At 41.3% G+C, this 14750-nt stretch overlaps 1 protein-coding gene across 1 annotated transcript in view; it reads left to right on the top strand.

The window, feature by feature from the left end:
• LY75 (lymphocyte antigen 75) overlaps positions 1-14750 on the top strand; it is a 150027-nt gene that overhangs the window by 123694 nt on the left and 11583 nt on the right. Inside the window, exon 35 of the mRNA XM_055123154.1 lies at positions 8500-8610. Coding sequence (XP_054979129.1) covers positions 8500-8610 — 111 coding nt within the window. The remainder of the gene's footprint in view (positions 1-8499; positions 8611-14750) is intronic.

Raw genomic sequence — 14750 nt, 5'->3', positions numbered from 1 at the left:
AAAAATAAATAAATAAAATTTTTAAAAGTTCTTTAAAAAGATTCTTTACAATTTTTATTATTTTTTTAATCCCCAAACAAATATCCATAGAATAGAAAAGGTCTAGGCAAGGTTCTTACATGTGTACTTAAAGGATTTTACTAAATATCAGGAAGAAAAATTTGTACACAAAAGATTTGCTTTGGAGCACCTGGTTTCATGTCTCTTGATGATGCAGCACATATAGCAGTATGAGGTGAGGAGAAAGTAGTAGGTCTCAGTTGAAGTGATCATACAGTGGGTAAGGTGCTCGCCTTGCACATGGCTGACCCAGGTTCGACCCCCAGTATCCCAGATGCCCCCCCCACCTCAACCATCCAGGAGTAATCCCTGAGAACTGCCAGGTGTGTGGCCAAAGATTAAAATAAAATTTAAAAAAAGAACCACAGAAACAACAAAAAAAAGTAGAACGTCTCACTCATCAGAATCATTTTAAGGAGTCTGTCGTATTTGAATTTTTTCTATAACAGTGACCTAAATTAGCAGTGATTTTACAAGATAGATATTAAATTTTCTCTTTTGACAATGTGAGTGTAATATAATGGTTTCTCTAATGTCCTTCTGACTTCCAAACCTGATCCTTCTGCTGCTCTTTCTAGGCTGGTTCTATTGTAGACATAGTTAAAGAGCTAATTCAGTGGCGCAGGCAGTTTAATCAGGTGGTAGAGCATAAGCTTCACATGTCCAAGGCCCTCAGTGTGTTCCCTGCCACCAGGGCCTGCAGAACCTTGGGGCCCAGCATCACTGGGGTGGCCCTTAAAAATACCCTTCCTTCCAAAATATAACTAATTTCATTTTCCTAAGTGGAAAAGCTGAACTTAAGGTTGGTAGAGATAGTTAAAATAGGCTGGAGTGAATGCTTTCATACGGGAGACCCAGATTTGATCCCTGTACTACATGATCCCTAAACAGTGCTAGGAGTGACCACTGAGCATGGAGCCAGGCACATATCCTCTTAGCATAATGAGGTGTGGCCCCAAAACATAAACAAAAAGAAGCAGCTGAGCTCAAACACAGAGATTACTAAAGTCAAGGCAATTAAATTAAGGTTAACATGGCTGTTAAGTTCTGATCCTTGTAGTAAGGTGTTACTGTTTATATTTCATAAAAATACACACAAATTTGGGGGCTGGAGCGATAGCACAGCAGGTAGGGCGTTTGCCTTGCATGCGGCTGACCCTGGTTCGATTCCCAGCATCCCATATGGTCCCCTGAGCACTGCCAGGAGTAATTCCTGAGTGCAGAGCCAGGAGTGACCCTTGTGCATCGCCAGGTGTGACCCCAAAAGCAATATATATATATATATATATATACATATATATATACAAACAAATTAAAATAAAAGTAGGCAAAATCTTTGTGATTTCCTCAGTGGAGTCCTAAAATAAAGTGTAATACTTCATGCCCCGTTATTCAGAACTGGGGCTTACAAATGGCCACCCTTAAAAATATTAAAAGTGATAGATATCAAGATAGCCACAGCAACATCCCTCTTGCCACAGTAATGGAGCAGATCTGGTTTTGTTCATGCAACTGGCTCAAAGAACCTGCTTTGATGAGGTGTTAGGACCATTCACAGGAATATCATTCTAGGGGTTAGAGCTATTGTACAGGGGGTAGGGCATTTGCCTTTCATAGAGCTGACCTGGATTCGATCCCTGGCATCTCATCTGGTCTCTCAAGCACCACCAGGAGTTATTCCTGAGTGCAGAGCCAGGAGTAACTCCTGAGCATCATTAGGTGTGGCCCCCAAACAAACAAAAATTAATCTTACTGTGCGGATGTGGGAAGAAAGGGACTGTCTTTCATTGTTGGTGGGAATGCCAACTGGTCCAGCCTTTTCGGGAAACAATATGGGTACTCCTTAAAAAAACTATAAGTTAAGCTTCCATACGACCCATCAATACAACTTCTGGGAATATATCCCTAGAGTGCAAAAGAGCACAGTAGAAATGACACCTTCACCTATATGTTCATTGCAGCACTGTTCACAATAGCCAGAATCTGGAAACAACCCAAGTGCCCAAGAACAAATGACTGGTTAAAGAAACTTTGGTTCATCTACATAATGGAATGCTATGCAGCTGGTAGGAAAAATGAAGTCATGAAATTTGCTTATAAGTGGATGGTTATGGAGAATATCATGCTAAGTGTAATGAGTCAGAAAGAGAGGGACAGACATAGAATGACTGCACTCATTTGCGGAATATAAAATATCCTAATATGAGACTAACACCCAAGGACAGTAGAGACAGGGCCAGGAGGATTGCTCCACAATTGGAAGCTTGCCTTATAAAGTGGGGAAGAAGGCAGGTGGGATAGAGAAGAGATCACTAAGTCAATGATGGTTGGAGGGATTGCTCAGGATGGGAGATGTGTGCTGAAAGTAGAACAAGGGCCAAACATGATGGTCTCTCAGTATCTGTATTGAAAACCATAGTGCCCCAAAGTAGAGAGAGAGGAATAAGGAAATTGAATGCCATAGAAGCAGTGGGTGGGTTGGGATGGAGGTGGGGAGGGATACTGGGGACATTGGTGGTGGAAAATGTGCACTGGTGGAGGGATGGGTGTTTGATCATTATATGACTGAAACTCAAATAGGAAAGCTTTGTAAGTGTAGCTCATGGTGATTCCATAAATAAATAAATAAATAAATAGATAAATAAATAAATAAGACTAAAAAAATAAATCTTTCTTTCCTGTGCACAATGAACTTCGGTGAAAGGTCACATTCCAGCAACTTGTTTTCTTTCCTGTTCCTGGACTTACACTTTAAAAAGAAATGGGGGAAGACTTCTCAGCCATGCTTGGGAGGCCAGGGATGATGCTTGTTAGTGCTGGACCAGCTGGAGCTGAAAGCTCAGGCCTGTGGTGGGTTTACCACTATCACTCTGGTGGGGGCGGGGGGGCAGTGGGGAGATTGAAAAGCTTCCTCCATACAAAGCCATGTGCTTGGGCCCATTGAGTGTTTTCCTGACCCTTGGAAGTAAAACTATAACAAAAAGATCTTGTAAATTATTATTTTTTTAAAAGACTTGCTGTTGTTGTTTCTTTATTTGTTTGTTTGTTTGTGGGGCACACCTGACTCTGCTCAGCACTGACTATTAGCTCTGGATTCTGCAGGGGCTCCTGGCATTGCTCAGGGACCTTGTGTGGTTCTAGAGATTGAAATCTGATCAGCTGTGAATGAGACAAAAGTTGTTCTGGCTGTAATACCTCTCCAGCCTTGTAAACTTTAAATCTTTTGAATTCTTTTTTATTTTGTTTAGTTTTGGTTTTGGTTTTTGGACTACACCCACTTACACTCAGGGGCTACTGGTGGCTCTGTGTTCAGGAATTATCCCTGGTAGTGCTCAGGGGAATGTATGGGACACCAACTGTGTCAGCTGCATGCAAGGTCCTACAGCTATAGCAACATCTCTGGCCACTTCACTTGTATCACTTGTTGTCCTATTGCTCATCGATTTGATAGAGCAGGCACCAGTAACGTCTCCATTCATCCCTCCATTTGTCACATGATAATGTAGTCAATGGTGTCCATTCGTTCCGGGATCATGAAGAGCATCAAACTGTTCGTTCAGGGTCTTGACAAAGAGGTCAGACCATCTTGTAGGTGGGCGGCCAGGCATTCTTTTGACATCCCATGGAATCCAGTAAGTAATAGCTCTAGTCCAGTGGTCATCTCTAGATTGCATTATGTGTCTGGCCCATCTGAATTTCAACACCTTGGCAAACAAGTCAGCGTCCCTGATTCTCATCGTTGACAGAGGTTGGAACTTCAGATTCCTTCTCACTTGAGTGAAACGTGATATTCCAAGCATAGCTCTTTCGATTCCTCTTTGGGAGACCCGAATAGCGTTCTCATCCTGTTTTCTTAGGGCCCAGGTCTCTGAGGCGTATGTTAGTGCAGGAAGAACAGTGGAGTCAAAAAGATGTGCCCGGAGCTGGAGGTTCTTTGTCGTCTTAACCACTTCTTCAACGCTCTTGAAGGTATTCCATGCTGCTCTCTTCCTCCTGTGCAGTTCTGGCACCAAGTCGTTCCTCACGTTGAGTTCTCGACCCAGGTACACATAGCTGTTGCATTCGGATATGTTCATTCCGTTGAGATAAAATATAATGTCAGGAGCTAGTTCATTTCTCATGAACATTGTCTTCGTGAGATTCAGCTGCAGTTCAACCTTTCCACACTCATGGTCGAAGTCAGCCAGCATTTGTGCCACTTGACTGATATTTGGTGTTATTAGAATAATGTCATCAGCGAAGCAGAGGTGGTGTAGTTGTGCTATCTTCACTCCTATTCCTTCCCATTCCAGTCGTTGCATGACGTTCTTGAGGGTGGCACTGAAGAGTTTCGGTGAAATAGTATTGCTCTGCTGAACCCCTCTCTTTAGAGTCAGTGATCACTTTCTTTTAGAATGGTGAGATCCTGGTGATGAATCCGTAATACAGCTCATGGAGGATCCTGATGTACTGAGTTTGAATGCCCTGTTTGGCTAGGGCTTCGATGACTGCTTCAGTCTCAACAGAATCAAAGGCCTTCTTTAAATCGATGAACGTTACACAGAGCAGCATCTTGAACTCTCTCAAAACTTCGATGAGTTTGGTCACCGTGTGGGTATGGTCGACTGTGCTGAATCCTTTTCAGAACCAGGCTTGCTTGTATTGTTGTTCTTCATCTGGTATTCTGCCAATCCTATTCAGAATGACTCGAGTGAACAACTTGTAAACACCGGACAACAGGCAGATTGGACGATAGTTTTGCCGATGTCGATGCAAGGAGTCCAGCCCTGCTCCTGCCTGCTTCTTTGGTCGCTACCTGTTGGTTCACTCTTCGCCAGTTGGCACCGTTGCCACCCCCTCACCAAGATGAGATGGTGAAGCATCGAAGGGGCTCTGGCCACTAAATCTTGTAAATTCTGAAGTCTCCTGAAATTGTTACTATGTATTAGAAGGATAACTTTCAAAGAGAACTTGTAATTCTAATTGGTTGAAATCCTTATAAAGTGTTTTCTTGATAATAATACTGTCATATATATGACCTAAGTCCTAAAAATACAAAGATTTGTATTTTCTTCTGTCAAATAGGAAGAAAATCATTGGCACCATTCTTTTTTCCCAGGTATGTGTGAGGAAAAATTAAATTTCTATCACAGTACAGGCAAACCTCTTTTTATTGTGCTTTGCAGAAATGGCATTTTTGACAAATGGAGGGTTTATAGGTAACCTTCAGTCAACCCTTTTACATCATTTTTCTAGAATGTGCTCACTTAGTGACTTTGTGTTGTATTTTGGTTATTTGTACTCTTTTAAACACTATTCTTTATCACTACATGTTATAACAGTGATCTGGTGGTTGTGATCTTTGTTGTTACTACTGTACTTCTTTCGACATGCCATGAAGCACCTCCACAGAAGATGGTGACCTTATGTTGATTCATTCTGACTATCCTTCAGCTGGCCATCTCTGTCTCTCTTCTCCTTGACCTCACTATTCCTGACATATTGCAATATTTAAAATATTTAAAATAGGGACAATGGCATTATCATTCATGTGGAGCCTGGAGATGTGATTAGAATCTCATGATAACACAAGCACGCTGTTCAAGAATGAGCAATGTGAATTTTTCAGGTGTAAATTCATTCCTAATCGACATGTTGTGAGCATTATTGATATGACAGCAAAAGGGTTTAGAAGATCTCATAAACTAAGTTAATAAACAGTTGTAGGATTCGACATGATTTAACTCCAATTTTGAAAGAAGTCTGTGGGTAAAATGTTATCAAACATTATCTCATGCTACAGGGAATGTTTTTAATAAAAAGGTGAGCAAATGGGTGCAGCAAACTGTAGGATAACATTGGTTTTTCCTTTCTGCCTTGCCACAGGGAACTTAGGTTTATTGAGTTACTCCCATCACAATGCTCCTATTCCTCGGTGTTTATTTGTAATCTCTTTCTTTGTGCTCTGCTTCCCCAACCAATCAATCACCTTAATCTCCTAATCATATTCTGTTAACTTGAAAATATTGCTATTCTCTTCTCCTTAAGTCCTTTGCATAGTTAATTCAGAGCAGTCTCTCTCTTTTTTTTTTTTTTGGTCTTTGGGTCACACCCAGCGATGCACAGGGGTTACTCCTGGCCCTGAACTCAGGAATTACTCCTGGCAGTGTGTGGGCGACCATATGGGATGCTGAGGATTGAATTTAGGTCCGCCATATGCAAAGCAAACGCCCCACCTGCTGTACCATCGCTCCAACCCTGCAGTGTCCTTCTTGTATAGACACAAGAAGACAGTTAATGTTATGCTTTTGTAACTTGGGAGTTAATTGACTCCAAATAATATTCACTCTTGGGTATGTGCCTTCTCAACTAAGCCTCAGTTGCCCTTACTTGCTAGTACCCCAAAAGCAGGGTTCCAAAGAGGGACTGGATCAACCCAGGGCAAGCTGTGAGCTACCCTGGCATCAAAATGGGCCTGGCCAAAGTGCCATAACACTTAACTATAAGTTAATAGCATGGTCATGGACAAATTTTGTCATGATCCCAATAAGTAACAACTAGATTAGGACCCTGCTAGGGTTAGGAAAGATTAATCTGGCCTGAGCACTGTAGTCTGAGATCTATAGCCAGATGTCCCCAGGAGAGCCACCTTATAAGCTTAATGTATCTCTTATTGTGTCCATACAAAATAACTAATATTAAGAAGTAGAATAAATATGTTAATTAAGATGTTTATTAAGGTATTGGACTAAGGAGAGGAGAAAACCCTTAAATGGTATTTTGCCCTTGAGTCTAATTGGAGATCAGGAAGGGCTTTCATATGTTGATAGTGCTACTGGACCTGGGCTGGTTGCTACCCAGGAGAATTGGAGAGAGACAGAGAGAGAACAATAAAGCAAGTGGGAGCTGCGAGTGATGAGCAGGGAGCCAGAGGAGATAGGCTTAGTGAGATAGGAACAGGCGTGTGGGGAGAATGGAATAAATGGCAACTGATCACCAACCAGCCTGGCCCTCATTTCCTCCAAGGCCGACCACTGAACGCAGGCAGCGAGAGAGAGCTGCCGGGATTTCCTAGTCTCCCGGTGACTACACAAACTGCGTTGTTGTCTTAGTATAAGAAATAGCTACATGGGTCAAAAAGATTCTACAGGAGTTATGGCATTTGCCTTTCATATGGCCAACTCAGTTTCAATCCTGGACACCTCGTATGTTCCCTTGGGCACTGCTGCTGGTCACTGCTGAGCAACAAACCAAGGATAGCCCATGAGTACTGCTGGCTATGACCCATGCCCCATTCCTAAAAAATACCACAGACACTTTAAGTTTCAGCAACCCCACATGCTGATAGGTCAGCAGCCATCCATATCAAGTGGGACTCTCCACCAGCAAAGATTATGACTTGCTAAATTACGCTTGGATGATGGTTAGCAGTTTTTGGCAATATATTTTAATTAAGGTACATGTACTTCATTAGGCTTCATAGTGCTGCATATTTTGCAGATTACCATAGAAACATAATGTTTATACACATTGAGAAACTAAAACGTTCAGTTGGCTTCCTTTATTGTGATATTTGCTTTATTTCAGTATATGTAACTGAGTCTGCAGTATTTCTGAGGTTGTACCTATAATTGATTCCTCATTTAAAAAATTAATGGGAGAGTTGTTAAAATAACAAGGGACACACCATTCTTTCTGGTGAAAATTTAATATATAATATCCTTATTTTAGTAATTTATTAAAATTTTTTCTCTTTTGTTTTTTTGGGCCATACCCAGAAGTGTCCAGGGGTTATTCCTGACTCTGCACTGAGGAATTACTCCTGGTGGTGCTTGAGGACCATATGGGATGCTAGGGATTGAACTTAGGTTGGCTGCGTGCCAAGCAAATGCCCTACATACTGTGCTATCACTTCGGCTTCTCATTTTCTTCTTCTTTTCTTTTTTTTGTCTCCTCCCTCACAGCCCCTTACATGTTCTTGCAATGGCGAGAATTGCTCCTACCAGGTAGCTGGGGCATGCCCTAGAGCTCACACATTAGGTTGTGTACTTGTACTAAAGCTGTTTGTGCAGATTTGTGCTCCTTTAGTTGCAGTGCTTGCAAATCACTGCCAGATTACCAGTTGTTACATCTTCATCGAGACACACAAGTTTGGGTTCTAGTGCTCACTCAGGGTCACATTTCCCGGTGATGGCACTTGCAAATCTTCTTAGTTTCAGTGCTTGTTAGAGGTCACTTACTTAGTGGTGTATGCACACAGCTGGATGTAGTGTGGATTAAAATAACTTGCAGTGACAGGATCAGTGGAGCTTGGCACCTGTGGGACACTGGGCCTTTGAATTCATGATCACATGCTTGCAGGGCAGGCACTCTAAGCCGTTGTGCAGTTCCCCTGGCCCTGGAATGTGCAGTTGTTATTCTCAAGTTATTGATAATGACTTTTTTCCTCTTTCTTCACAGATTGTCCTTCATCCACCTGGGTTCAGTTCCAAGACAGTTGTTACCTTTTTCTTCAAGAAGCCATCAATGTAGAAAGCATAGATGATATCAGAAATCAATGCACTGCCTATGGTAAGAAACGTACTCTTCCTTTTGTTTTTTCATAAGTCAGTTGACTTAAACGTTTTTTTGATAACAATTTTTTCAAAAACTAGTTTTGTTGGGGCTGGAACTGAAACAGGGGGCTTGCCTTGCATGCAGCTAAGCTGAGTTTTGACCTCTAGCTCCCTGGATGGTTTCTCATGCCCTGCTAAGAGTGATCCCTGAGTGCAGTTAGGAGTCAGTCCTGAGCGTTGCTGATGTGGTTTAAAAAAACAGAACAGACACAAAATGGCATTGTCACTTCTCTTTTTCCCTTCCGTTTTGGGCCTGTGACCACAGTGCTTAGGGGATGCTCCAGTACAGTGCTTGGGGACTGTGTGGTGTCTGGTATCAAACCCTGTGTGCAGATCATGTGTGCTCAGCTTGTTGAACCATCTTTAAGGTTCTGTCATGAAAGGATCACTTTTTTTCTGGTCCTTATTAAAGAGACAACACTTTGTCCTCAATACACATTGCACCAGAGACTGTGGGACTGGTCTGTTATGTCTCACTGTTGTTGACTTGCTGAACAGCAAAAGCAGTTGCTGAATAGCACTGTACACAGCTGAGTGAAGACCTTAGCAAGAGCAGGGCCAAGTCAATGTGTGCTTACTGAACAAGGCATTATACTTAATTAAGCATGTGGCTAGGTTTACCTGGATTTATCTTAACAAAATTCTCAGGCTTGGTATACTTTAAAAGAATTAAATGACTTGCTCAGGGTCACACAAGATTTACCATATCGAGGATTCAAACCATGGTCTGGTGTGATTTTTAGGACTAGAGTTCTTAATTACTCTGTCCTGGATTACTGTGTGTCTTGGTGTTCTTTTAGCGTCTGTTTCATTTGGGCCTCTTGAATCTGTGCAGAATCTCTGTGCAGAGATTGGGGAAGTTCTCAGTTATTTCTTCCACCAGTTGTTCATGCCCCTTTTCTTTTTCCTCTTCTTCTGCTGTAATTTGGAGATTATTCCTTTTATACATCCATCAAGAATCTACCATTCTCTGGGAGACTAACACACAGAATTATTAGAGACAAGCACTGGGAAGATTAATCCACAGCTTAGAAGCTGGCCTCACATACTGGGGGAAAGGCAGTTCAGTTAGAGAAGGGATCACCAAGTAAATGGTGCTAGGAGGATCCGCTCGGGATGGGAGACACACTCTGAAAGCAGACTATAGACCAAACATGATGGCCACTAAATACATCTATTAAACCACAACACCCAAAGGAGAGAGAGAGAGCAAGGGGGGATGCCTTGCCACAGAGGTGGTCTGGGGGAAGGGGGTACAGGGTGGGGATGGTTGGAGGAATGCTGGGACTGTTGGTGGTGGGAAATGGGCACTGGTGGAGGGATGGATACTTGACCATTATATGACTGAAGTGCAAGCACGGAAGTTTGTAAGTCTGTAACTATACATCACGGTGATTCACTAATAAAAACAAATTATGGAAAAGAAAATCTTCCATTCTCTTTCATTCGTTTACCTCACTTTTATTTTTGCCACTTCATTATTGCTGCTGGCTTGTATTTTTGTCTTCACGGTTCCCTGCATTTAGAATTCTGTCGCTGTGGTTTCTGTGGTATTCTTGAACTTCTTCAATTACATTTTTTGCTTTGTTTTTCTGTCATTTCTGACGCTGAGGGATTTTACATTTTTCGTTTTGTTTGTCTGTCTTTTGTGGTGCTGAGGGCTGACTCTTGGTTCTGTGCTTAGGGATCACTCCAGGCCATATGGGATTCTGGGAATCGAACCTGTTTTGGCCACATGCAAGGCAAATGCCCTATCTATTGTACTATCACTCTGGCCTGTAGAAATTTACTGTATTTGTTTGTTTGTTTGTTTTGGGGCTACATCCTGCAATACTCAGGGGTATTCCTGATTCTGCACTTAGGAATTACTCCTGGCACTGCTTGGGGAACCATATGAGATGCCAGGGATCAAACCTGGGTCTGCCACATGCAAGGCAAGCACCTCCTTACTTAGTTAAAGATAGAACCTTACAGTACTATCACTCATGCTCCCCAGTTAAAATTATATCATTTCAATTTGTCTTAATCATTTTACCTCTATTTTGCTTACATTTTTGTGTTGGTGATGGAAGATGGTTTGTTTTGTTCTGGGGCCACATCTTGCTGTGGTCAAGGCTTACTTCTGGCAGGGCTCATAGGACCATATGTGGTACCTGGGGTTGAATGTGGGTTGACAGAATTCGAGGCAAGCACCTTAATTGTTATACTATCTCTCTATCCCTTTCTTACATTTCCTATCTCACTATTTTCTTGTTAAGCATATATATCTTCTACTCCAGAAATAATCATCTCACTGATGCAATCTAAAATTAGCTGAGGTTATTTATTTTGGGCTAAGGGTAGTATTAGGACTAGAAGGTAGACATGAATTGTGTTTGCGGTGTATAAATAGAAGTTTAAAAGATACCAAAATGTTTATATTCATAAAATGTTTATATTCACACCAGTAAAAATAATACCTTAAACCTATTCTGGGGATTGGAATTCATTGATTGATTATCTTTTTGGTTGCAGAGAGCTATATTTAGAAATATACCCAGTGCTTTATGCTGATTAAGTTGTTTATCTCTTTTCATTTTTGGTACTATTTTTGAGGAGAGGGAATAATTGTGAGAGATTGATTTTTTTTATTTAGCTACATTTACCTTTAAGTTATATATTATCATTATAATAGAATAAATGATTTCCAACTTTCCTTTTATGGTGATCTATGAGCTATGTCACTAACCATAAAAAGAATTAAAGACCTAAATTCCACCTCAGCAGGTGGTGTCAGCGGTAATGCATTGAAAAAAAATGTGCTTGAGCACACACATACTCCAGGGACTTAGGCTGTCATTCGTTAAAGAAAATGGAAGTCTATCTTATTTGTCTGACATAGTAATTTAAGTTTATGCAGCATTTAATTAGATTACAATGCTAAAAATCATTAAAGTTTCATTCACTGGCACAAGGTCAGAGAAAAGGATGAAAATCTCATCTGTAAACACTTGAGCTTACACTGTAACCTGGTTAAGTGTTTGCTTTGAGGATTGTTCTATGGTGAGTGGTATGTTGGTCACATTTCACAAGTAAGTTCTAGGATAAAACAGAGGAAAAGACTGATAGGAGGTGACACTATATGAAACTGGTCAGAAAATCATCTTAGCAGGTCACGGAGATAGTATAGCAGGTAAGGTGCTTGCTTTGCTCATACCTGACTTGGGTTTAATCTCTGGTGCCACATATGGTCCCCTGAGCCAGTCAGGACTGATCCCTGAATGCAGAGCCAGGAATAGGCCCTGAGCACCAGCGACTGTGTCTCCCTAACAAAGAAAGAGACAAAAAAAGAGAAAAAGAAAGCCATCCTAGGGTTTAAAAGATGTGGGGCTGTAGTGATAGCAGAGTGGGTAGGGCGATTGCCTTGCACACGGCTGACCCGGGTTCGATTCCCAGCATCCCATATGGTCCCCTGAGCCAGGGGTAATTCCTGAGTGCATGAGCCAGGAGTAACCCCTGAGCATCGCTGGGTGTGATCCAAAAAGCATATAAATAAATACATAAATAAAATATATTGGATCTCTCATCCCACACCACTGATAGAACACGCAGCTGTCATTAGACCTAGTGTCCTGGGGATGTCCTGTAGGTCCACAAGAGCAACCTGTAGGAGGCCAAGATAAACAAGTAGCTAGCAGTAAGACAGAGAACCTGGCTAACTCCTAGTCCAAAAGGACTAGTTAATTTACTAAGCAGTTTAAAAGGGTAGCCTTCTTTCTTTCTTTGGAAAGTCTTTAAATAATACCTGATCACTATAGAAGATCTGGGAAAACATATGAAATATTTGTTCCATAAAACCATCTAAAATTGGTTTACTCTAGAAATAATGTTAAGGTTCAGTAGGTATCTTTCTAGACTTCCCCTACCAAGAACATGCATTTTATGTTTTTATTTTACACTGGGTCAAGTGTTCGTTGATTTACATTTTGCCTTAAGCATGTTTTTCTAGAGCTGGGGAGGTAGCCCAGCGGGCTGTGTGTGTCCAATTAGGGGCACTGTGTGGTCTCCTGAGCAACTCCGAAGTGACCTCTGAGCCAAGAATAGCCCCAGAGCACTGCCAGGTTTGCCTTCCTCCACCTCAAAACGGAAGCCTTTCCATGGCAGTAAATATAGGTAGCTTATTTCTTTACGTTATTCTATTATGTAATTATGCCTTAACTGAAATAAATCATGTTGTTTCATTTAAACATTTCATTAAAAAAATTAACATGTCATTGAAGCACTTATCTAGTGCTTCACTTTTTATTTCTAATCTTTTTATTTCTCACTTTTTATTTCTAATCTTTCAGTCTCATAAACCTGTGATTAACATTAATAGTCTTGCCCATCTGAGCACAGAGCTAATGACTGCCTTAGCAGGAAGTGTTAAGGATCCATAGGTCATATACATGAGATTATGTACCTTGGGTGGAGGGAGTCATACTCTGTGGTGCCCGAGGGCCCATGTGGTGCTGGGAATTGTATTTAGGGCTCGTGCTTGCAAAGCAGAGATGCTTGGCCTTTGAGGCATCTTCCCAGCTCAGGAGCTATTTCTCCTATTTAACTGTTAGCTTTTCATTATTAAAATTAGATTTTGGAATGATAGCATATATACTAATACCTTATTCCTTTTGTTAGTTTTTAGGTCACACCCAGTGGTCCCCACAGTACCCAGGTAGTATTTGGGGGACCATAATTCATATGCAGTGCCAGAGATCAAATTGAGTCAGCAAAGTCGGGCAAGTGCCTTCACCCCTATACTCACTTTCAGCCCCCAAGGCAGTCTCTATTAACCAGTTCTCCAGGAGATTCTGCTGCACCCTGAAGTTGAAGGACCACTGCCCTAAAGCAGCTGGAGGGAAGTTTTCAGGAGCTTTTGTTAATTCAGAATGTTTTTTGTTTTTGAGAATCCCAACATGAAATGTAATAGCGGAAAAGACTTTGTATCTCCATGTATTGGAGTTATGAAGTTATAGCACACAAAACACAATGATAACTTTAAAATGTGGAGAGAACATAGGAATTTAGGTGCTTGCCTTGCACACAGCTGATTCAGTCCCTGGCACTATCTTCCCAGTCCTGTCAGAAGTTATCTCTGAGCACAGAGCCAGGAATAAACCCTGAGCACAGTTGGGTGTTCCCCCGCCCCCCCCAAAAAAAAGCAAAATGAAAAATAAAATAAGATGTGCATACATATTTTACATACTTCAATAACATCTGGAAAATAGTAAAAGTATTACACTTTAAATTACTGAGACAACAGTCATGTTTCTTAGGAACATTATAATGGTCCCTATTTAGCTAAGTAGAGGTGAAAGGGAGTTTTCTTCCCGTTTCTCCCCAGGATATAGATCTTCTACAACCAGACCTCTTGATGCTAGTAAAAGATCTATCATGATTTGATTGTTTTCACATGCAGAACCGTTCATGAAATAAACTAAATCTATTAACATTTCTCATAACATTCTACTCATCATAGAGTAGAATGAATGTTTGATTTCTGAGAGATCCTTTTCTTGGGCTAAGATACAAGATTAAATATGTCTTGGCAAAGGAAAATTATGGCTGATATTTATATGGTGCAAAATTTCTTATAGTGAGAGAAAAGAAGTTAATATGGGATATAACTTATATATGAACTGCTTTTTTGGTTTGTTTTGGTTCACACCTGATGGTGCTCAGGGCTTACTCCTGGCTCTTTGGCAGGGATCATTCATGTCCAGGCTCTGGACACCAAATAGGGGTGCCTAGGATGGAACCTGAGTCATATGCAAGACATGCACCTTACCTGCTGTACTATATGTACAGCCCATGTGCCTTACTCTTGAAGCTGGTTAAGAGCCCTAGGAAAACTCAGCTATCTCAATGAGGACATTCTTTATCGGTTTCAGTCACCAGAACTTTACTAAAGCTGATGAGAGGGCAATCTGGAAAGGCATGTGTCTCAGGTAGCAGGAAAACGAGGACCCTGTATATGAGGCAGGTTGGGGAGACAACTTGTTGCTTGAACTTATACTGGTTCTTGGGACTGTTCCATCAAGTTACCATGATACTTTTCAGCTCTTTGAGGAGTGATCA

Source organism: Sorex araneus, chromosome X (assembly GCF_027595985.1).
Source record: "Sorex araneus isolate mSorAra2 chromosome X, mSorAra2.pri, whole genome shotgun sequence".
Classification (NCBI taxonomy): domain Eukaryota; kingdom Metazoa; phylum Chordata; class Mammalia; order Eulipotyphla; family Soricidae; genus Sorex; species Sorex araneus.
This window is presented reverse-complemented; position numbering and strand designations above follow the sequence as displayed.